At 36.9% G+C, this 25,165-nt stretch overlaps 1 protein-coding gene across 1 annotated transcript in view; it reads left to right on the plus strand.

Annotated features, from left to right (window-relative positions):
* The window catches only part of SPAG17 (sperm associated antigen 17), a 90,097-nt gene that overhangs the window by 52,529 nt on the left and 12,403 nt on the right, over window positions 1-25,165 (plus strand). Inside the window, 18 exon segments of the mRNA XM_058840462.1 lie at window positions 16-243; window positions 1,473-1,584; window positions 2,119-2,244; window positions 4,305-4,418; window positions 6,812-7,014; window positions 9,600-9,720; window positions 11,548-11,876; window positions 13,926-14,055; window positions 15,329-15,525; window positions 15,849-15,993; window positions 17,143-17,297; window positions 17,700-17,876; window positions 18,673-18,794; window positions 18,970-19,100; window positions 20,674-20,801; window positions 21,177-21,356; window positions 22,980-23,093; window positions 24,503-24,548. Of these exon segments, the coding sequence (XP_058696445.1) occupies window positions 16-243; window positions 1,473-1,584; window positions 2,119-2,244; window positions 4,305-4,418; window positions 6,812-7,014; window positions 9,600-9,720; window positions 11,548-11,876; window positions 13,926-14,055; window positions 15,329-15,525; window positions 15,849-15,993; window positions 17,143-17,297; window positions 17,700-17,876; window positions 18,673-18,794; window positions 18,970-19,100; window positions 20,674-20,801; window positions 21,177-21,356; window positions 22,980-23,093; window positions 24,503-24,548 (2,758 nt within the window).

Consider the following 25,165-nt stretch of genomic DNA (forward strand, 5'->3'; position numbering starts at 1 on the left):
TAATGTTAAATGTAGGCTTGGAAGATGGAGCAGGACCGATTACGAGAGGAAGAAAAAAGAGAAAAGGAAGAAAGGGAAGAAAATTTGCAAAGTAAAAAGAAAGGACGGGATAATAAAGATAAAGAATGCGAAGAAACAAACAAAAATCCTTCTGAAAAGATGTCTCAAAATGAGTCAGCAAAAGACCCTGAACTTGAGGAGGATCATAGCATTCCAGAACCATTTTCTGAGAAAGTTTATAAGGTAAGGGGTTGTATTATAGAGTCAAGATTACAGCAAGGCTATTATCTATTGTGAAACATGAGTTCAGGGCAAATGAGCCCAACTGAGTCTTGTTACCTCCCTTGTTTTATCAGCAGATCCATTACTAAAAATTTTTAAAAGCAGTTCTTGATGTTCAAGATTATCCTACACCAGATGATTTGATTTATTCTTTTTTTAGTGTAATATGACATGAACACTAACATAAGTTGATCGTTGAGATTTATGTGGGATAGGAAAGGGGGAACATAAGAACTTGCCCCATCTTCCATAGTAAGGAACTACTGTACCTAGTTGAAATTTTGACTGTCCACACTGGAAATCACTGTTTCTTATATTTCCTCTTTCGAAATTCAAGCTTGAAGTGCCCTAATCTAAAATCCATATTTTCACCATACTTCAGAAAGTAACTCCATTGGCATGTGTTCAACAGAGAATGTAGAGCTCAGCTCACTCTTGGAGATTAAAGCACATCAAATCTAAACTGTAATTGTGCTTCATGTCACTAGCAATCCCAGGAACTCATGTCTAGACAGTTCAATGGAGACAGCAGCTCCCCTTCTTCTGCCTGTTGCACTAATAGAGAGAGCTCTTCAGTAGTTTTGTTCAAACAGTTTTTCAGCAGTTTGCACCACCTTATATTTGCAGAGTGTGTCTTGCATCCAAAACTTGCAAACATCAATATAATTCAGTCTAAATATGCTTAAGTACAGGCTTCAAACTCAGAAATAGATAATATTTCAGTCTGAACTAACTTGAATACAGTCACATAATTTTTGCCATCTTGTAGCACTCTGGAAGGCATAACAATCTAATTAGATTTACAGTATCTGAATTCCAAAACCTACAGGGTAGAAAGCTGAATCTTTACCTGCCCTTTATATGACCCCATGGCATTGTACTTTGTTTGTACTTCATCAGAAATTTTCTTTCTCTCACACTGTATGTTAACCCACCAGTCTACTTGCTACTCATCAGTTTCTATGATGGTTTTCACATGTAACAATTTTCTTCAGTTAATAACTGGGAAAATATTTGGGTATGACAATAGCATGCTAAATATTTGGTCAAGTTTTTATTACATTAGTTAAATATCTAAGCAAAAGGTGTGGAGCAATACAGTGTGATCCTGATGATCTGTCCTTCATTTACCTCTTTCATGTGTACTGCCTTTCTTGTTTACAGATAATTTAAAACTTGTTTTTTTCCAGTTTCATGGCTACAATACAGGGGACGATGTCATTCAAGTATCAGGAACCAATCAATATCTTTTCCCATCCGATGGAGGACAGATTCAAGTAGAGAAGATAGAGTTTGTAAAAAGTGATTATTTTTTTCTTTATGCTTTGCATTGACTCAGTGCTAACTGCTGAATAATTTCATAATCCATAAATGCTTTTTCATGTCTAGCAGTAAAAATTCAGTTAAAGAAATTCCGTATTAGGCTGCATCTCTACTAATCTCTACAGTTACCTATAATACGTTAACAGTTAACAGATAAATGAAATACCAGAAAACTAGAAATGTAGAAAAATTGGTTCGTATTTATTTGTTCAATGGCAACTGATGCATGATATTTCCAGAATGTTCAAATTATTTTTCCAGTCAAATGCAATATATCTAAGCAGAAGATTCTTCTGCAGACTCTCAGATTTAGTAATCAAGGAGTTTTAAAATATTTACTCTAAACTCAGATAACCCTAATTGTGCCACGTTGGTTTTCTACTACATTATTCAGTCCAGTTATGAGAAATTTTCTTTTTTGAGTGCTTTAAAGTTGCAGGTGCACCATTTATTTGGGTTCAAATAAGTTCTGAAGCCTGGTGGAAGCAATAATCGTATTCCATTGCTTTACAGAAACTCTGATAAAGGTGAAAGTAATAAAAGACAACCACAATTTCTTAATTCATATCACAGACCCCAAGGAAAACTTCAAAGAAGCTGAAGAGCAGGAAATTAATGAAGAACAGCAAATTAAATCAGGTCAGTGGATTGATATCACTGATATTAAGAATTAATGGTTCGACATATTTCATATTTGGATGTAAAACTTATCAACAGAAAATATATTGTTACTAATGGCAGAGAGTAAGAAAAGTCAGTGTTCCATAAAACAAAGTAAAAATCTAGTTGGCTGACTTAAGCACTGTATAGAGAGCTCTTAGCAAGATGTAGAAGCACAGTGCAGGTCAATATGTGCAAACCAGTCTCTTTTCCAGAGAAAGGAAATAACCATTCCTTAAGAAAATAGTTTTCTTCGTCAGCGGAGGACCCATTCGTATCTTAAGGTGGCTTGAGAAAGCCTAGGAAGATGAAAACTGAATCCCGTCCATTGTGACCAAAGTAAATATCTGCCCTTGAAAGGGAAGATTTCTCCTTTTGATGTAGACCTCCTTTTGTGGGTCAGATGACCATAACATTACTGCCTCCTCAAGACCTTTGCTTTGAAAACAGATCTTTCTGCAATCCACCAACTTATACTGTTGCTTGACATACTCAGCAACAATATGCATGTATGTATGTATGCATACATTCATACAGTACTCAGAAAACATTGAATCCAAATCCTTTCTGAACCCTGGTGAGGGTGTTTACAAGAAGGAAGCCAGTTTGCAATAATTTGTGTATATGTTTGCCAAAAGTATTATGGAATTGCTATCACCAAACTGAAGAGTATTGGAAAAGGATAACTTAGACATATTAGCTCTTTTCATCTTCATCAGTATTAGAAAGTGTCCTGCTCTTGCTTCTCCCCTTGGCTTACCAGTAATTGTAGGTTGTTTTAATACAAAATTTGCATCCCTTCCACAGACAAGATTTTTTTTGTCTGCTCTTCTGACAGCTGACCTGTATAATTCTGGGGTCTGCCTGACAGTACTGGCAATAACCAGTGTGTGAGTATCTGAGACAAGTTGTATTCACTGGGCACAAGTGTGAGACTTTCCTCCCATGTAAACAGGAGCACCTTATAGAAAGGCAGCAGGGAAGACAAGAATCAATCCACTCTGATACTTGACAGTGGCTTGATAGTACAATGGTAAATGTGTAAAGCAGTCAAAATTCCGAAACACCATCCTGCATATGGTATTCAGCAATAAGCATTGAAATGACAGACAAGAAATAAGAGCAGACAAGGTCTCAGGATGTGTCCCATGTTGATGAGTTTGGGGGATAGCATGGCATGCCTTAACCTTCTTTTGTAGTCTTCTCTGCTACTCCTCACCATTTTAAGAAGCTGTTCCCCATATATGGGAAATCCCAAGTTTTTCTCTTACCAACAGAACATTTCTTTAAGGCAGTAAAGTACTTAGCAGCTGAAGTAGAGGCAAGATAGGACCCAGTGTCTAGGAAGTGTATCTTGCCTAGTTCATGTGGTTTTCACCATTACATACTCATCACATGACACCTTGGTCTACACCTCTAAGTTAGTTTGGCTTCTGATCCACTTTTACAAATCCCAGACATGTCTTTGGATCTATTTTCTCAACATTTTGCCTTTCTTTTACCTTCTCCTCGAAGTACACACATAGAATCATAGAATATCCTGAGCTGGAAGGGACCCTCAGGGATAATTGATGTTCAGCTCCTGTCCCTGTGACAACATGTGAGGGACAGTGATTTTTATCAGTGCATAGGCCACATGCAATAGAAGTGGGCAGTTTAACATTCTTGTCAGCCAAGAAACAAGGATCCATAACTTCAGAACTAGGTTCTTTTGCTGCTTAAATTCTGTAAGGCTTTACACTAGTTGTTGCTATTAAACCTGTTTTTACACACCTAGCTAATTAGAATGCTATTTCTGGATAAGAAACCACAGGTGTATTGCACAAAACTGGTTATTATATATAGTACCCTATGAATGGAATGTTGGTTTTCCCTGCCCTGTTTAGTCTGTTTAGTCTATTTAGGTTAGTCATCCTCACTGAGGTTCCACTTTTCACACCAACCTTTGGTTTCCAGTCAATCCAGACATCAGTCAGGTGGTTCTAGTATGTGTTGCTATCTTTAAAATTAATTTTTTTTAATATTTTTTTTTTCTTCAGGAGAGCTGAAAAATCAAAAGAAAGCTCTGAGCAAGTTTGGATCTTTTTCAGCCACCTTAGAAAATGGAATCCAGCTGTCCCTGAGCTATTATGGACCTACAGGGGAGCCAGCAGGTAAAGTAAGCAAATAGAAGAAGATATTTGAGAACCATAGGGGGATCTTTTTTTTTCCTTTTTTTTTCCATTCATACACTTCTTAACCCAATAATTTGTTGCATGCAATTCTGCTTTTCTCAGCAGCTGTTGCCACATGGTGGAGAATTTTCAGAAAGGCTCAAAATGAGATTACATTGTCAAGAATATTCTATGATTCAATTTCCAAAATGGAGAGAGGTCTCCAAGCTTTTCTGCTTACTGTGAAAACAGAGCAGTGCAAGTATTGTTATTAAGTAGCCCAGCAAAATCAGCCAATTAATTTGAGCCAAAGAAAATGTGATTTTCTGAGGAGTCTTCTTGGTTTTCCAAGAAATAATATTTTTGTAAACTTATATAGGTGATTATGGAACTTTCATATTACTTTAGGAGTTGGACTTTAGGTTACAGTTGCGCAGACATAATGAGGGATTTCTCTCAGCCTTTCAATAAACACATTCACCAACTGGAAGCAATTGCTTCAGAAAACCACAGTGAAAACAGCGTCTGCTTTTACCAAGAGCTTTTTGTTTCCGTTACATTTGAAAGGCCACTGAAACCATCTTATGGATGAAAGTGAAACCCTTTTCTGATCAGAAAATAATTCCAGCATTTTTCAGCTCTTAAAATATGAAAACATTTAATTGAATGCATCTTTGTGTGGACTGTGGTAAACCATTCAACTCTACACTCAGTTTTAATTGTTCAAATATATTTTATGAATTAATTATTTAAAGAAAGGTTTTTTAGACTTGGGTTGAGAGCGCATTCACAATAGTGGCCTGCAAAAGACTTGGATTTTGGCCTAAGAGACACATCTGATTAAACATCTACATGTCAGCTGTGATGTTTAGGTATTTTCACATTCACCATAATCATCCTCTTCTATATAATCATCATTGAATTGATGAATAATCATTGCCATGCTGAGCTTTAGAGCGCTGCTAGCTGGCATTCTTTGATTGCTTGCAGTTTTTCTATGATCATTTGTTTGTGCCAAATTCCCGTGGGTCTTTGTATCATAAGTGCTCAGAATAATTCTGACCAGAAATACTTTCTTAGATTATTCTCATATGCCATCCATCCCTAGTGCAGAATGGTATACCATGAAATCTGCAGTTTCTCTCCACTGATCAGTTAAATTGTGTGCAAATTACCCTTTTTCCCTGCAGTACTGAAATAGTTTTCTGGAAACTCTCTAATTCACATTTTTCTTACTGCTTTTCACACTTTACCTATTTCATCCTCCTTTTAGGAAAGCTAAGGTGACAAAAGGTTCAAGTTGTTTTTCAGCTTTATACAACTTTTTTTTTTTATTATTATTTTGGGAGGAAGTGTTAATATTTCTTCAAGTTTTGAATTATTCTTTGATTTATCCAGCATTATCAAAGGGTAACTTCTGATCACTTTACATTTATGTCAAAAATAATCTCCTTGTCTTTTTATGAATCTGGGACTGCTTGAGTACCTGCAGAGCTTTTGATTCTGAATACTATAGAACCTCTGCACTTGCTCTTTATATCTTGAAAAAATTATGAGAGTACAGTTCCAAGTCCTAGACATATGAGTGTGTGTATAAAAGGAGGGAACCCTTCCTTAACAGACAGTCCTATGGAATTTTACATCCCTCTCAAGATTTCTCAAGATGCTTCATCTCAGTCTTGACAATCCACTCTCTTTGGCTGTTACCCTCAGACACAATGTTCTCATTTTTGGGGGCAACCAAAATAAAGGCATGGGTGAAATTTCTATGAAAGAGAAGTGTCAGTTTGTTGAAATAATTAGAGAAAATGTAAGTTTGTATTTCTTTTATTTTCAATAAATTGTTTTGAAGGGCAACATGACTGCAACCTGTTGACATGGCTAGCAGGCTGTCCTAATGCTTGGCTTGAAGAATTGCAGGAGTCTTGTCAAGTCTAGATCATTAGAATCTTTCTGATGAGTTATAGCAGAATAGACCTATGTAGTACAAAATTTCTAGAGTCAGTCTGTGCTGGATCAGCCCATGATAAAGCATAACACAGCATAATCATTTACTAGGTACTAGATTCAGAATGTCTCCACTTCTAAGTATTCTGGAGGTAAAAGAGAATTTTAAAATCATATTTTTTTATTTTTGAGGCGATGACCAAGTGACAACTTGTGGGAAGCGCTAGCTTCAAGGTGTCTTTTAGGCTAATAAGTTGTCATTCTGTGAAAAGATTTTCTAAGTATTCATATCTTTAGTCCCTCTATCTGAAATAACACACTCCCCCACTGAGGCTATTATTTCTAAGGTAAAACTTAGTGCATAAAATCTTTTTAAAAAGTAACATGTGGCCATCTACATTTATGAAACTTAATTACATTGAAAATATTGTTTTTCCCTTCCTTAGATGAGGAAACAGGTCCTGTCTTAACAAGAATTCTGAACATCCCTTCTGTTCATGTTCCGACCGTAATTCCAACAGCAGTTTCTCCCATTACAAAAAAAGATAAGTTTGACAGAAAAAAATCAGTGAAAGCTTCTGCCAAGGGAAACCGTGGCAAATTAGCCCCGTCATCACCTGATGACCTCGTTCAGCAAGAAGAAGAAAAGGTGAGAGAAGACACAAATATCCAATCCTAAGAAACAAAAAATCAAATGCATGAACTTCTGTAAAAGAAATATATATTCTTCTCAGAGGGCTTTGAGCTGTGCCTTTACAAATTCCTAACAATCTGTGGTGTTCTTAAGGCTATGTTTTATTCTTTCTGTTGTTCTCAAATGAATGTATTGGCAGCTGTTAATGAACTTAGTCTTTATGACTCTCTGATGTAAAGCATTGAATCTGCCATGGCCCACATACTTTTGTCAATTTTGGCTTTACAGTTACAGCTGATACACTGCAGGTGATCAGGAGCCTGGAGCACCTCCCCTGCTAAGACAAACTGGAACAGTTGGGGTTGTTCAGCCTGGAGAACACTCTAGAAGACAGAGTGCACCTTCCAGTACCTAAGTGAGGCTACAAGAGAGCTGGAGGGGGACTTTTTACCAGAGCATGTAGTGACAGGACAAGGGGAAATGGCTTTAAAATGAAAGATTAAGTTAAATATTAGGGAGAAATTCTTTACTGTAAAGGTGGTTGAGGCACTGGAACAGATGCCCAGAGAAGATGTGGATGACCTATCCTTGGAAGTGTTCAAGGCCAGGTTGGATGGGCCTTTGAGCAACCTGGTCTAGTGGAAACTGTCCCTGTCCATGGAAGGGGGGTGGAACTCAACAATCTTTAAGGCCCCTCCCAACCTGAACCATTCTGATTATTATCTCAGTTACAAGAACTGCTAAATTTTTAGTTTAACCAAGCAGAAGTTTTTATGCTTCCTGAAACCCATATTCAAAAGTCTAGTTAACCAGTAAATTAGCGAAGACAGTTTTGCAGAATCTTTCTCTGTAATTTGGTCTTTCCAGCTGATAACAAGCCAGGGACCAGCAATTTGAGGAAGTTACTTTTTCCTTTAACTGAAGTACTTCTGTCATATTACAGGTCTTTGGAAAGAATCTTTGGAAAGCAGATTCATTCTGATTTTCTGTTCTGAAGTAGTTATTAGTTGGAGCAACACTGTGGCTATTGTTGCAAAACAGATTCTGTGCATATCCACAAAAGGGGCTTCTTACCTAATTTCAGTATGGAAAGTGGTGTAGAGAGTTGCCAAACAACACTCAGCATAACATACAGCAATTGTGTGGAACAAATGAACCCTATAGAAAATTAGCCCTATAATTAAAAATACGTCAGGATGACTTCTAAACCAAAAGGCTTTTAACTATTTGGTTTGGAATTACCTTGGATAGAGAGTATCCATATTGGTACATACAGCACCTGAGTCTATTTCAGAGAATTGGATTAGAATCCAAATGGGACTTGACAAATTCACATGGACATGGTCTGTAAAATAGGATGCAATTCAGTAAGAAAAAGAGGTAGGTTCTACAATTACACATATAAATTATCAGTCTATTATGTCTACAAAATGCATAACAATTGTGTCAGTGACAGTTCTATAGAGAAAGGTCTGTGTTGTCATGGATCACAAGATATCTGTAAGTCAACAATGCCATCTTCCTGTGAGAAAGGCAAAGACCACTGAGATGGGAATACAAAGGAGTATAGTCTGGTAAATATGTGAAGTTATTTTTCTTTTAGAGCTGGTATAGTCTCAGTTGAAGTATTATGTCCAGTTATGGATACTGCACTGCAAGAAAAGTATGGGCCACGCTGAAGTTTTAATAAAAGCTTTAAGATTACAAGTCTAGAAAATTTAACCAGTGGGAGAGCTTTAAAAGAATTGGTTTGGGTTTGATCTTGAATCAAGAGACAGAGTAGTCTTCTGTAAAGACCTAAAAAACCCGTCATCTCTTATGTGAGCTTCTATCACTATCAGAAGTATTTAGAGGTAAACTAATTTTTTCAAGTAGCAGTTCAAGTGAATCAATGGGAAAATGTCAGTGAGGTTAATTAAGGAGAAGTCTTTGAATAGTTTACCAGGAAAGCTTCAGCCCAGGAAATTTTTAGAATACGTTACATTAGAATTTTTCACTAATGGTATAGTTACACTTAATTATTGTTTTTACCATTAGACGGGGAGTAGATGACAACTGAGGGTTACTTATGCCCTATTCTGTGATTTCTACCTCATGATGCTCTGACTACAATCTTAGAGTATTGAGAGTAGCCTTAATTACCAGTAATATTAGGTAAATTAACTGTAAAACTTACAGCATCTTTTATGCTGAAAAATAGGTGGCAAAATATCTATCATTTCCCCCCTCTATTTGTGTTGCTAAAAAGCAAGAATATGGGATAATACCAGGACAAGTTCTTTCTGTTACTTATGTATGCAACTCAAAACTTTTTCATCTTATGACTACAGGCCTAGTGCAGTCCATTGTTACATAGGTTTTTGAGGGGGTGATTCTTCAAGGTGAATGAAAGAAGACAGCATAATCAAAGAAAATAACTAAAGTTTCCACTTCTGAATCCATAAACTCTAAAAATGTTAAATATTTTGTGTGGTAAACAGCTCTTTAAAAAAAAAATAGTATTGTTAAAATGGAATCTGTACAGACTTAATCTGTACTCTAATTTTTTCTTTATTATTTTAAAATGTGGAATAGAACTTAATTAATTTTTCATTCTGTAGATGGAAAAGAAAGAACCAGTTCCCCAAACACAAGAGATGTCAGATGCTCCTGCTTTTCCGAGTTTGAATGTCTCCTGTCCCAATGGACTTGTATTGACTTTTCTCGGTGAAAGGTTTCGAGGTTAGTTTTCTGAGACACTGCAAAGTGAGGAATTTAAGAGAAGCTAAGACTAGAGAAGAAAATTATTTCTTCATTGATGGGTTTAGATGTAACAGTAATGTTTTTAACATGTCAGAATGCTAAGTCTGTCATAATGCATATTTAATAGGATTTGCAATATGAACAGTATGTTTTTATTCAAACAAATATAAAATCTAGAGTCACAACTTACTGAACATAAAAGATTGAGGGCAAAGGAAGTAGCAACCCTAAAAAGCCCTTGGGAGTCATGTTGGATAATCATTTGAATATGCATAGAGATTGGAATACTAAAGAAAAAAACAAGCAAATTCAATAAATAAATACATATATGTTAAGGAATCTTGAGTGATAGCATGAAGATGCTTACATTACCCATATCTGCACTTCTTTTGAAAGTATATGTACTTAAGTCCCATGACAAAATGTTAATAATTTGAAAGATACAGGGAAGAATGACAAGAATTATTAAAGAATCAGAAAATGTATCTTATAATGAGCTCAATTCACCAAAGAACTCCATGTAATTACCAGAGCAAAGGTCAAAGGAGTGACTGGTGCCAGCCTGAAGTACAAGGACGTGGAATTTTTGTGATGGCTTGTAAACACAGTATACAAACTTGTTAGAATTTTCAGGGTCTTGAAACTGAAAACTACGACTTTATACTAGATTTAAGTTGTTCTCATTTGGTAAGAATGTTACACTCCTAAATGGAAAGAGTGATTAGCACACCTAACCAAGGCTGTGATGGAGTCTCTGCTACAGGATGTTTTACAATCAGGTTTTTTTGTTGCTTTTCTAAATGATGCAATCAGTTTCAAACAGGAATTATTTCACTCAAGTCCTTTGGTTTGTGCCATCCAGTACATACAGAGAAAACACTTACAATAAGCCTTTCTGCCCTTATCATTAGATTTCCTTTAGAAGACTGATGGGGTATATGGATACTTTAGAGCTTCTGTGCCTGACAAATATTCCGCAATAATTATTTTTTCTAGTGTTTTTGAGAATGTGTTAGTTCATCTTTACATGTTGTAAAGTGTAGTAAATCTTGGGGTTTTTTTAGTCACGCTATTAGGTTTTGAAGCAGACAAATGTGAATTTTGTTGCCATCTAGTTAGTTTTAAAAAACAGATCTGTACATCTGGCATGTACAGATGTCATTTAATACCTATGTACAACAAATCTGTACAGCCCGGTAAATGATTAATCTGACATGAGCTAAGGAACATGCAGAGTGTTCTCAAGCATACATAGTTTGGCAAGAGGCACAAGTTGAAATCCTGAGCAATTGAAGTGAGCAAAGCGATTACAGACACATACATGGAGTCTCTCAATACAATTATCATAATTATACCCATTAGCATACTGAAAACACTGCCACCATTTAATCTGAAAAACTTACTTGCTCAAGCAGACAGAATACATTACTTGGGTTTCTATAACAAATTCAAACTTGGTGAAACTCAGTTGGGTTTTTTTTTTCACCTTTATGGGCAATTAGGGAATTCCACTCACCTGAGGTAAGACTTCCAAAAGTTTGGCATCCCTAATAAATTTATCTTCAAATTTCCCTAGTTTTCATTTGGAAAGACAGCCGCCTTTACAGGAGGATGCAGAGTTTCTGAGTAGGTGACTGTTTCAAACTTTGCTCTGAAATCAGTCTGTCTTTTACTATGTGGATTATAGACTCAGCCAAGGAGGGTTAGTCTTAGCTAAAGTTTCATGTCTTCTGTCGACACCATGTTGCTGGGTCTGTAACACTGTTTGAATGTGTGCTATGCAGTATTAATTCAGTTTGCTTTCAGATTTGAAAGGTGAAGCCACTTCCACTGAGGCAGAGAAAGAGATGGTAGAAAAAAGTGAGGCCAAAGCAGATGAAGGAGAGGAGGAAGAGGTTATGCAAACTGCAGAGGAGGAACATCTGGTTACAGAAGGTGAAATAAAGCATGAAGACACCAAAAGTGAACAGGCTGAGCAGCCTACTCTGGAAATTCTGGTTAGACAGAGTTATCCCCAAATGGTAAAGAACTCTCAGCTTTACTCACCTCTGTCATGGCAAACAGAACAAGAAGTGTCAAGGGTCATCACTAGTCAAGGAACTGTCATAAAGTACCTGATGGATGGATCTACCCAGGTACGTTTGGTGGAATTCATTGCAAGCACTACAATTTAGTACATTTCAATGTGATGGAAGATTACCCTTAAACTTGTTTTTGTCTACTGAGATAGAGAAGTGTCCAGTTTGTAGATGAAGGAGTTAAGTAATACTGAACTATGCTTCCATGTCAAGGCTAAAACACTCTTCACTTTGTCCAGAGTCAGAATTTAGGGAAATTGAAGTGTGAAAATTTCAGGCATGTGAAAATTTCAGGCAACTTTGTGATTAGGAAATAGCTGAATATGGTTCAGAAATCTGTATTCCAAGACTTTAGCATCTGAAGTGTGGATGAGTTCAGCTTTGGGTATTTTTGGCAATATGAAAGCATCCATATATTTTTTCAGTCTAAAAAGTCATATGGGATCCAGAAAGACCTGACCTGCACTAGATGTTAAACCAGTTAGCCAGGATTCCTGAGAAATATATCCCTTTCAGAAATACGCAGCGAAACTAGCTGCTATATCTCTGTATATTCTCAACATACTGTTTTCTGGTAGAAAAAATGTAGATCTTATGTGCCTAGCATGATTTTACAGCAGCCTTTGTTTAAAAAGATTATGAGTGCATCCTTCCGAATATTAACTTAATGTCTATGAATCATCAGAAATTCATTGCATATGATAAATATTCAAAAAAGAAGAAATATTTAGTTCCATACAGTAACAATTTCAAGATCTGCTTCTGTATGTTGTCCATTTCTTTTATACATCTTACTGTGTTTATAAATTAATTTAGGAATGGTTGGAGTAGTTCTATCTAGACTCTAGAGAGTTTATCTGACACATAGAGAACATGCATGTCAAGAGTTGAGTGTAATGGATCTTAGAAACCAGCTATAATTAGATAAATATCCAAGACTTCTTTTTAACTATCATAATGGCTAAAAAATTAACAGCTGTCCTAGACATGTGGAATATCTCAGTACAGATCAATATGTCAATACAGATGCATCATCACTGCTAGCAAAAAAAAGTCATTAACCTATGACCATTTAGTCAAAGAATAATCTTTACTGTTTATAGCACCCCTAGAAGAATTATATCCCCATTAATTATATCCATGAACTGCAGAAAATAGCACTGCTTCTGGCAATGACTAATGGGATGAAATTTAACAAAACCAACTGTTGGATCCTACACGTGGGACAGAGTAATGCCAGGCACAAGTGCAAACTGGGAGAGGAGTCTGGGGAGTGCCCTGGGGGTGCAGGTGGCAGCAGCTCAGTGAGAGTCAGCAGGGTGTGCCTGGGCAGCCCAGAGGGCAGAAACCGTGTCCTGGGGGGCATCAAACAGGCAGCAGAGCCGGGCAGAAGGGGAGATCACCCCACTGTGCTCAGCCTTGGTGCAGCCTCACCCAAGTGCTGGTGGCACTTCTGGGCACCGCCGCCACTCCAGAGGGGTGGGAAGGTCCTGCAATGAGTCCAGAGAAGAACAACAAAGCCAGTGTAAGGGCTGGCAGGTGCATCCTGAGAGGAGGGGCTGAGGGCTCTGTGCTTGTCTGCTTTGGAGAGACAGAAGCTGAGGGTCAACCTCCTTGCTCTTGCAGCTCCCTGACAGGGGAAGTACAGGGGAACGTGCTGATCCCTTCTCCCTGGGATCCACTGACAGGACACATGGCAGTAGCTCAAAGGAGCACTAAGGAAGGTTCAGACATTGGAAAGCATTTCTTTACCAAGAATGGTGGTCAGACACTGGAACAGGCTTGCTAGAAAGGTGGTTGATGTCCCAAGGTTGTGAATGTTTAAGAGGCATTTGGTCAATGACGCTAAGATGCTTTAACTTGGTCAGCCCTAAAGTGGTCAGGCAGTTGGACCAGGTGACCATTGTAGATCCTTTCCAACTGAAATAGTCTGTTCTATTAAGTCTCTTTTAAATAGCTTCTTTGTTTCTTGTATTCATTATGAGAGATTTTACTTTTTTCCTCTCCATCACACAGTATTCTAGTGACTCACACTTGTGACACATTAAGACTTTCTAATGGTGTTTGAATTGATTTTAACCTCTAGTATGTCCTTGATTTCTGTAGATTCTGTTTGCTGATGGCACAGTGAGTAAGAGCCCTGATTCTGGTCCTGTCTTACCACCACCTACAATTCCAGACAAAAAACAACCCTCACCAGAATCAGAGAATTTATCTGAAACCAGCACTAAGAAAGGTAACATTTCTTGTGTTTTAGACAGATATAAAGTTAGTAGGGCTGATGATACTTAGTAAAGAGCATATTTCTTTAGTCTGAAAATTCTGACAAGGTGAAATGCAATTTTATCTGTACTCAGCTGCTGCACGCTGCTATGTTACCTTCATAGCAAATAATTTCTCTCCTATTTATTTTCTTCTTCTAACAGGGACTCTAATAAGTAAAAAGTTGTGTAAGAGCTTCAGAGTGAACATGAAGTCTTTTAAAAAAGAAATCCTTGTAGCTACAGTAATGTTAAATCCTTACTTTTGTCTTACAGTTTTTAGTCTGTATTAAGAAATGCTTCTCTCACAGAGAACACATTTTTCTTCTCACTCTATGCATTCCAAGGCACCTAATATTGGTCATTATCAATTGGTTGTATGCACTTGTGGTTGGTGGTAATATAGCCATACTTACTGTATTTTTTTGGAATGAGAAAAAAATCAAATAATATTTACTTCATACCTCAGAGTGTAGTCTGAGATCACTGTCAGTATTAGTACACAGGATAATTCTGACCTGTCACATTGACGTACAATTTATTGGAAATAGGTGAATGAAAATCACCGCCAAAGAGAAAGGTGTCTCAAAAAGAGACTTTTTGAGTCAAGTCCATTCCTTTTTCTTAGGATATTCCTTTAGATAACTGCAAAGATAAGAACAACTCTGACAAACCATTTTCTAATATGAATTCTCAATATCTGTGACCAGTGTATATCCTTTATTTCTTGTCCTTTATTTATGATCACTTTTTCACCTTCCCCACCTTTTTTCTCCTCTGCTAATTCTTGACAAATTTCTAGTGATGAGTTCCATCTCTTTTTGGTTTCAGGGTGGATTTTTGCAAGATATTTGCTCTAAATCTTTCAGCCTGGTCTCTGGACTATGCTCTTGTCTTTTGCATACACTAAGTTATATTTCCTGAATATGTGAGACAAGAGCTCTCTATAACATTCTCAATAAGATCTCTCCAATTGTCTTTCATGAGATCTTCATCCTTTTCTTCTGATGCACCATGGGACTGATGGCATTAGCATGCTATTTTCGGTTTTTTGTAAGGAAGCACATTAGATAAGGCCAGTTCAGAAACATGTCTTTGAGTAGCAGGAGTTGTAATTTTCTTCTAGGCTGTTAAATAGCTCATTTTGCAATTCTGTCAAAAGCAACATTCACAAACTCTGCACTTCACTGGTTTTGTCTTTTGCCTTGGAGAATATCAAGTCTGATACAGAAATTTTTGTTTCTGCAGGGAAAAGCAGTGACAAGAACAGTCTATTACGCTCACCCAAGGGTGGGGAGTTTGAAAAGGCCAATTCTACACAACCTAAGGGAGGAACCTGGGTAACAACAACTCCGTTAGGTGTTCGAGTGGGCACAGAGGGTGCAACAAGAATGGATCTGAAGCCACTCTTAATGTATCAGTCCACCAGCCTCGATGATGGAACGGTATTACTGCTTTTGTGTTACTATAGCACTGTCCATAAGCTAAGAGACAGGGCTGCCATCACATAAGTTGTAGGATTTGTTCTTTGAAAATGTCCTACAGGTTGTGTTATTGCGCTGTTAGAAATGCAGTAGCTTTAGATTTTGAAGAAAATGTGATTCCTCTGTCTCTGAAGTAGATGAAGACAAGGTAGTCAAACTTCTTCAGAGCTTCAGTCCTGATGCCTTATATTGTTGTTTTTATATTGTTATTGTTATATTGTTGTTGTCATATTGTTGTTGCTGCTGTCACAGTGCCAATATAAATTAGTCCTTCATTCTTCCAGATTATGACTGTACGAGACGATGAAGTGATAATTGTTGAGAAGATGCTTGGTAACAGAGTAGTAGAGCATGCCGATGGTACCAGGATCACAACTTTTTATGAAAAATGTGAAAAGCTTTCTGTACCAGAGGGTAGTGTGGAAACAGGTAACATCAAAAGGGGAGCACTTCATTTTCTTGCACTTGACATATCTTGTGAAACAGAAAGTTGTCAAAATAACTACTAAAGCTGGCTTATACCAGTAGCCTAGATAACAGATCCACTAGTGCAGTCTAGTCTTAGTTTGTTTGCTTTCCTTCAAGAGTATATTTGGTGCAAAAATAATATTGTTGCAAATAATTAAATTTCCTTCTTTCATACCTATATGGTCCTTCTTCACCATGAGACTGCAGTGCCAGAGTTTTAGTGTGTTCATTGCCCTCTCTCCACCTGCCCTAATAGTAACAAGGAAGCTGCTTTGAGTTCTGACTGAAGGTATGTAAGGACCAAGGCATCCTTTTATTCCCCAGTGAAGCCGTGGACTCACCAACCTTGGAGATACTGAGTATCTGAATATAGCTGTGAAAAATGTCCTGCCAAGAAAAGTGAAACTTATATTTGCCTGAAATAAATGGGGCTAAAGGTCATATGTGATTCTTCTGGCTGGTGTTGTATTCTGTATGACTGCTTCATTTGCAAGGCAAGTCCCATCCTCCTTAATTAAAATGAAAGGGACATATACTGTGTGAGTGTCTGGACTTCAAACACAGTGTAGGAAAAGACCATTATTGAGTTTGCAGGAAATGTTCAGAAACAGCTCCCTGTGGGATGTTAAAAGTCAAGAGACCCTTGAACTGATCTGTCTCTTCAATGGAAAGGCAATAACCAGATTAACATACCTGTTTCATTTGTTTTCCAAGATTTGTGTTGCTGAATAAGAATTTCTTCACATTTTAAAGCTTATATTACAGACACAAAGAATTTCAGCGATCCAACTTGTATATTACAAATATCTGGATCACTATGGTTAGTACCATACTTGATACATGAGAGTGTACTTTCCTAGCCAGCTGCAGATGGTTACAGATATTTTTTGCTGTTGGGTTTTTCCTATATTGAATTCACAGTCCAGAACTTCAAAGGTTGCATATTGTTTACATAACATAAAAATATGTGATAGAGGATGGTATGAAGTTTATGAAGGTCTTGCACTGAGGAGATAAAGATGCAGCACTATGAGAGAAAAAGCAAATTGGATCCCAAGACATTTCCATGATTCATGTGCTCCTGTCTCATTGTTCTGTATTAATTCTTAGATGAACCCTCAGAAGCCACCAAAAAGAAGCTCAAAGGTACACGAGTTGAGAATCCTGAGTTTGCTACTGTTATAACAAATTGTGAGGATGGTACCTGTTGTACTATCTTTGGAGATGGGACATCTATTCTAGCAAAGCCCCAGGGCACATATCAGGTGGGAATTATTTTTAGTCTGTGACAGTGATGTTTAATCTTTGTGCTCCAAATTCCCTACCATTAGCAGCTGTCATCTTCATTACCTCCCTTCTCTATAGTCTTCACTAATCCTATTATTCTGTCTCTCTTTCATACTTTGCCAATGTTTAGATACTTACTCACAAATGTACAGTATATTTAAATCACTGTCTTAAATTTCCTGAAGTTAAATATTACAGAGACTCACATCAGCCCACCTCTTGGACCTCTTCCTTCTTTCTCTCCCTCTGAACTGGGTGATTCAGTATTGAATGTCTGAAAGCTGTCCTCTTGATTTGTAAGTGTTCTTCATTTTCACAGTACCTTTAATTTAAAGTTTTCGCCTTTGAGGATTGAATCTCTTCCCTTTTTGCTGTCATAGGTTTTACCCAGCAAGGGAGGCTTTCTTTTCTTTGATGAAGATTGCTCAGCAGTTTATAGCCATGAAGTTTGTAATTTCAGCAGCAAGGAAGAAGAGAAACAAGCAGGAAGGTACATTATGAAACACACTTCCAGCACTATTTGTGAGATGATGGATCCTGAAGGAAATACTTTTAAGGTAGAATTCATGGAAGAAAACAAGTTTCTATATTCTAATTTTATCTTACAATCTTCTCTCAAATTGTAACCTTGTAATATTTAAAGTAGTCAGAATCAGGTCTCTGATATCTTCTTGACTGAGTGATGGATATCCTTTTTATTTTTAATTTATCTCTTTTTAGAGACTGAAACAGAACATGTGGTGTACAGTTTAGCTCACCCATAAAGTTCCCTTAATTAGCATGATTTGTACTATAGCAAAAAATCAGCTCTGCAAGTGAGGATTAAAAACTGGGTGTGTCAGATTCAGTTCAGTTCAGAATCTGTCCTTTAAATCACCCTTATTTAAATTGAATCTTGAAAAAGGCATTATTATTCCTTTTTAGGTCATTGTTAACTATCTTGTTTGAATATATTAATGTCACATTCATTAATAAGCACATATTTCTTTCAAGAAGGAAAATACTGTAGATGTTCACTCAGTAAGTGTACATCAATGCCTGTCTAGAGTATACAGTTACCTGGCTTGACCAGTGAGAGAGTATTTTTGTGTGACAGTCCTCGGGCATTTATTAAATATCAGCATGTGATATTAGCATTTATGATACAGCATGTCTTTATCTAAATGTTTTGGGGATTTTACTGTCTTTTCAGTTTTCCTCTTTATTTCTTTTTCCTGTGAGTTTCCAGTTGCTCAGCATAAAATGTTTTTCTCTGTCTCTTTCACTGGGCTAGGTTATGTTAAAGTTCAGCAGCAAGTCATCGTTTTAAAAGGATCTTTTAATTCAATTAATTTAACATCATTTTTGCCATAGGTCCTGGCTGATGGCAGCACAGATGTGTGCATTCCCAGCATTGGCTCTAATGGCAAGGAGAACAGAAGTTCAGCAGCAGAGGAGGTTAACAAACCTATCACTTATAATGAGCATGCCCCAAGGTAAACTGCATTGCATTCATAGGTTAACACTTCCTTTTCTTCACTGCACAGCATTTATACAGGGTTCACAGATTTGTGCGCCCTTTGTTCAATACTCTGTATTCTCACATTTGATGCCATCATGTTGGAGTTCTGCTTTCATGATAGAGCCCCATGTGGGTGTTTGGCTGTGCAGGTTTTTCATCATCTCTGCGGATGGTTCTGGAACGGAGCTCCTGCGAGAAAAGGATGTACACCAGTGTATGGCTGAGGCCTGCAGTGATCCTACCACTGCAGTCTTGAGGGATCCTGTACAAGAACAGCCAGGTAGAAAACTTTTCTTTAATGACAGACTACTAGTAGAAAGAACTGCAAAGTTTCAAAACTCTTATTTGGGCAGGAAATGTTTTTACCCTTGTAAATAAGGGTCCACACTTCTAGGATTGAAAGAAAGGAGTTTGGGGGAAAACTCTAGGAAGCAGAGAATTAACTGAAGAATGCTGTTAAGGGATAAGTGAACAAATAAATGGCATATTTTTATCCATGACTCTCAGTCAGACAAATAAAAAGTGATACCAAATAAATATATTCTTTGTGTTTATCATAAAAAAAAATTCAATGTATGATGTAGCAGTTAGAACAGTGATGCCCTGATGTTGACCCTTAGTCTGTGTGTTGAAAAGGATACATATTAAAAAGCTGAAAAAACATGACTGGAATTGCCAATACTATATGGTACCAACCACCTTGTAGCAGCAATGCTAGAATGTCCTGGAATTGTTGGTTGTCTTGTGAAGTTAGCTGGAGATACTGTGCTTCTATAAAAGACTCTGTGGTGTAACAGGTAGATACTAACAAAAAAAAAAAATCTTTAAAATAGAGGGAAGTATAGTTCCCCTGGATATAAGGGGATGATAAGACAAGTTTGCTTCAGGCCATAAAGTTCTAAGACATATTTCTGCCAGATTTATGTCATAAGTATATGACATAAGACAGCTTTCCCACTTACTACTCTTATAAGGTGTGACACATTTTTAAATGTACTTCTATTCACACAAACGACTGGTTCCCCATTGCATAAATCAAATGAAATAATTCTGCCATGGGAAAAAGAAAAAAAGAAGGGACATGGAGAGAGACAGAAAATTGCAGAAGGTGAAAAGATCAGAAAGATGGAGAGGATACATACCCAGTCAAAATCCCAGTCAAGAAAATTTATTTACAACCAGCAATCATTTGTAATAGTAGCACTTCTGATTTCCCAGACTTCCTGCTCCACCTTTCACAATACTGGCTCTATTTGCCTTGACAACAAGGCTTCACAATTTTGTATCCTTTTGACAAATTACCTCAGTTGTGATATCCATTTTGAAGGTCATCTGTGGGGTAGGTCATAGTAGATTAAGTAATTTTTGGGTTGGGCTGGAAAAATTATTTTGAAGACTATTAAAATTTATGTGAACAATACAAATAAATCTCTAATGGAATCCATCCAGTGATCAGGATATGAAGTATAAAATACAGTGATGAATTATGTGCATTCTGAATATGTTGTACTGCTTCTGAGATTAGTATTCAGTACACATGGGTCAATTATCTGTACTTCCTTGTTTGGGTTACTCCCCACACTACACAACTGAGCTGTTAACCAAGAATTAAAGCAAGTAGCATAAGCAGTTTATTGTTAAAAATGGGCTGAGTAATCTGAACTTGTACAACTATTCTATAATCAACCAGTGATCTGATATTATCTGTAGCCATGGATGCATGGAGTTTTACCTGTCAGTAATAAGATTTTTTGTAGATAAGTGTTTTGTTCTGTAGGTCTGAGACACTTGTCTCCATTAATTTATTTTTTTTAACTTGAACCGATTCCTAGCAAAATGTATCTTTAAACCAGGTGTTTTAAGTATTACTATCCTCCGCCCTATGGCTGAAGCATCCCCCTGGGTAATGAAGAAAGAACCAGAGAATATTGTTCCTCCATATCTTCGGTCAGGAACTCAGGAAGAATCCTTTCCTCCTGAGGTATAATTGTTTCAAAACTGTCTTTTCGTAGTAAAGCAATAGATGTTTGTCTCTGTGGGGAACTGAAGCTCTAAACAATGTGAATGTTAAGTTCAGTTTATTAAGCAGACAGAGCAAAGGGTAGGTTGTGTCAGGGAATGTATGGTCCCATTCTTTTACACTTAGTGACGGGATATAGCAGTTTTAAGGGGAGTTTATCTTACCAGATGAAGATGTTTTAGAATAGATAAATTGTTCCCAGGAATCTGCTGGCTTTATTGTCTGTGATTCTATAAGGAGAGCACGTGCTTTTCATCTGAGACACATTGCCAATAGCTGCATTTTTCAGAAATGTAAGTAGCCTCTTGCTCTTTTTGTTTGCTCCTCTCTGTTCAGGGGGAGATCACAGGTCCCCCAGTCCAAAGGTGTGTTTGGAAGGGTCTCAGCATTGGATCAGCGCAATTATCCTTGCCAGTGTCTGTGCGAAAATGTCCCAAAAAACTGCAAATCCGCCAGCTATTCCAGTATAAGCCACTCTGTGATGAACTAAGAGAAAAACTGCAGCTTTCTCTCAAGGTAGTTCAACCACATTTATTCATTCTTCCAAGAATGCTTCCAAGAAGCAACAGAAAACAGACAAGTAGACAAATTGGGTGTGATAAATGTGTAGTATATACCAGAGAAAAAGAAATCTACTATGCTTGAAGAACCATTATTTCATATATAGACATGTTCTATAAGTGTTTTTCTGAAAAAGTTCAATTGTTTTACTTACCTCTTATGAAACCCAGTTTTCTGAGCAAATACATGAGATCCAGTCCAATATACATCACAGACAATACTCTAACATATCATTTCCTTGCTGTCAATATTGATCTCTGTTACTTTGCTTTTATTTTGCTTAGGGTTTGTTTTCCTTCATAAAGTCTTAAGAACTTAAATTTAGAAAGCTGAACAAGAATTTCTAGCTCACCGTAATTCTAGAATTACCTTGGTCACTGAGACACACTCTGGTTTTGGTTATGTATTTGTTTTCATAAATCAACATAGAACATTTCCAGGTTCCAGTCTGAGTTTTGTCTAGGAAGTAGCTGTGTAGCCTTCTGACAAAGTTTGTGACCATCCCTCATTAGTGACTGGTTCATAGCAGGGTGCAAACTAGACCTCCTGTGCCAGTGTTCTGAGATGGAGTCCAAAAGTGAGCAGCTTTGCCCTTCTCAGTGTTGGTGTAAAACATTAATTTATTTAATTCACATTGTGAAGATGCTCTTAGAAGAAATTTTAAAGTCAAAACCCCATTATTACTTAATAATGAGAGAATAACAAAATATGTGTCTTGTAATTTGTTCATTTAACCTATTTTGATAATGGCATTGCAAATTGAATTTGAAAGTTAATAGCATGTGAAATTTGGGAAGGTTGTAGCATATTGTAGCCAGTTATATAATTTTTCTTTTCCCCCCATTACATTTCAAAGAAAACATGCTTGCAATAGAAAAATCACTGACAGCTGTCCAGCCCAGACATGTTTGGGATATGTGAGTCTACCAGAATGAAATGTTACCAGTTTATCAGTCTATAAATATGTAAAAATTATTCTTTAATTTGCATACTGATCTTTCAAAGAACACTACAGGAAAAGTTCCACACTAAAATGGCAAGGGAAATCTCTCCATTGCCCAGATCTATTATTGATTCTTAGAGAAAGATGAATGCTTTTTGTTACACTGGGAAGGAAGAACTGCAATTAGTAGCACTGAAAAAACAGTTGTAATAATTGCATACATGTGCAGTGGAAATATCCTCATTGCTCATAAATCAGTATTTAATTTTATTCCCCAGAATTACGTATCTTAAATCTTTAGCCACACCTTCACTTTGTCAGAGTAAAATCAAGATCTAAAGAAAATATTATTCTTCCTTTCTCCATCTCCTATAAGATTAAAGAGATATAAACAAGTGAAAAAAAACTGGCACCGGAAACAAATTGTTTCTACCTGTCTGTTAGTAAAGTTCTATACTGCATGTAGCTTTCTGGTAGGGTGGTGTGTTTAAAACCTTCTTTTCCATCCAACTGATTTAAAGAAATGTGGGGAAAGAAAAGTGTTCTTTTCTATAGCAGCTGGTATGATTATGTCAATGTAAATATCTGTTTTATCTTCTACATCTGCATCTTGTTCTTTTCCATTGTTCCACCAGGAATATATAGACAACATCTTAAAACATGAAAATGAGCTGGAAGAGATGAATGTGAAAGAACCAAGAACAGAAGAGGAGAAGGAGAATGCTGCAAGTCTCCGTGTGCTGATTGCAGTGAGAAAAATCAAAATTTTAACTACTTCTTTCAGCAAAAGCCTTGTATTGCATTGGAAGTGTGAGCCTTGAAACACATTGTCCACTAATAAACCAGCAAATGTCAGAGTAGCACAGTGCCAGTTCTGGTATAGATTAATGGTAAAGCACAGCCACACTCAGCCTTCTGCTGCTCTGAATTCAGCTGGGCACTGCTGCCATTTGGGGAAGTGATGCTCAAAACAGTTCAAGAGTTTGGTTCTACTGAATTATATGTTCCCAAACACACAGACCAAAATTACTTTCCAGTAATTTACTTTTTTTAATAGCCCCCAACATCAGGATGAAAATGTTTCCAGTCTGTTGTCATTGCACATGGGAGACTTTTATTTCAACCACAGCCACCTCCATAGTAAGAATTTAAACCCTGCTTTTGGGATAATACAGAAACAGTCTGGAGGAATATTGTTATTACTACTGAGCAGCTTTTTTTTTTTTCTTTTAAATTGCAAATTTTCATGGACATTTAGAGCACAAAAGGAAAAGGGAGAGGAAAAGGTAACGGGAAAGGTGGGTAAATAGGAGAAGAGGATCACAGCTTTTCTGGAAAGAGAGACAAAGAAATAATCTTAGTAACTCCATCTGCAACTATCCTCTAGGCAACCATTTACTTCAGTGAGATCCAGGTGCTGAATATCACATGCTGCTCAGATCCAGTGAACTCATCCAGTGACTAATTATTGTTGATTGTCCTGGCTACCTTCAGCACATTTCCAGTTACAGATTTCACACTGAACAACTCTTTGTGAGCAGCAGTCTCAGTGTGCACCTGCTGTGACCCAGGAACCAGTCTCACATTGTTCTCAAGTCTCCAATAGCTCTGTTACAACCCAGACTGCCTGCTCACAGGAACTCTGGCTTCCAGTTAACTGGAAAGTCAGAGACAGCATGAGAATAAAGGAAACACTTTAGTTTAGAGCCTCTTAACCCTCATTCACTTTACTGTAAGCCAGCCACACAAGATCTCCTCAGTAGTAAAGCCTGCAAAATCCTGAACACATTTCCTATTTGACTTGTTGGGAATATAAATTTAATACAACATATATTGTTCAAATTTTTGGCAGAAGGATTTGAGTTTGATTAGGAATTAGTTTAGTTGATCTAACAGAATGTAACCATATAAAATACAAAGCTATCTGTGAAATGGGTCATCAAGAAGGAAACAAACACCTATTTAGAACATGGAAACTGTACTTCATTTCCTTTTTTCCCAGCTTACATTTTCTAACACACTGAAATACCTGACAATGTGACTACAAGAATGGGGGTAACAAAATAGCGCTTGTTTACAATATAAATCCTTTGAACAAGATGCTGATGTTGTGTATTTTATTTCTCATGTAGTCACAGTTATTCCTTCTTCATTGCAGTCCTTCCCTGACTGGGAGAAGTCAACTGAAAAGCTCAGTGATAGAGGTAATAAAAATGGAATACCTGTATTTTAACAATTTAAAATATCACAATAAGTTTAAAAGTATTGTGATATTATTTTTAAAGAGGGAATATAAAGGTGAATTAATCTATGTGCTATGTACATGCTTCTGTGTGACTCTCACAGGTGATTAGAACTTGTTAGCATCAACCATCCAGTACCTCTGAAAAATAATTCCTGGTTTTAGGCATGTGTATTTGACATTTTGACTCACATTTCCACATGTAGTGAGTTTTCTTAGATATAAGAATATGAAAATACTTGGCTACTTTTATGCAAGTAACAACCTTTCAGACAAGTTTTTCAAAGCAACTAAGTAAATCCTAGTTATTTATTACACTTCAAAGTCTAATTTCAAATCATCACATGTTGGGGTTACATTCACCTACCTAAGGGAAAAGATGGAACCGTGTATCATGAACTTTGGTTAAAGTTTTCACAAGATTTTTATTAGCATTGATTAATGTTTTCAATATGTAGAAATAAAAATTAGGATGTGTTTCTTTATAAAAACCCATAAGCCTTTTCCATAGAAAAATTCATTACATTCTATCCCATAGTGACGCTCATCTTTAAAGTGTTATTTTTCTGCCCTTCATAC

The sequence above is a fragment of the Poecile atricapillus genome, chromosome 1 (assembly GCF_030490865.1).
Source record: "Poecile atricapillus isolate bPoeAtr1 chromosome 1, bPoeAtr1.hap1, whole genome shotgun sequence".
Classification (NCBI taxonomy): Eukaryota; Metazoa; Chordata; class Aves; order Passeriformes; family Paridae; genus Poecile; species Poecile atricapillus.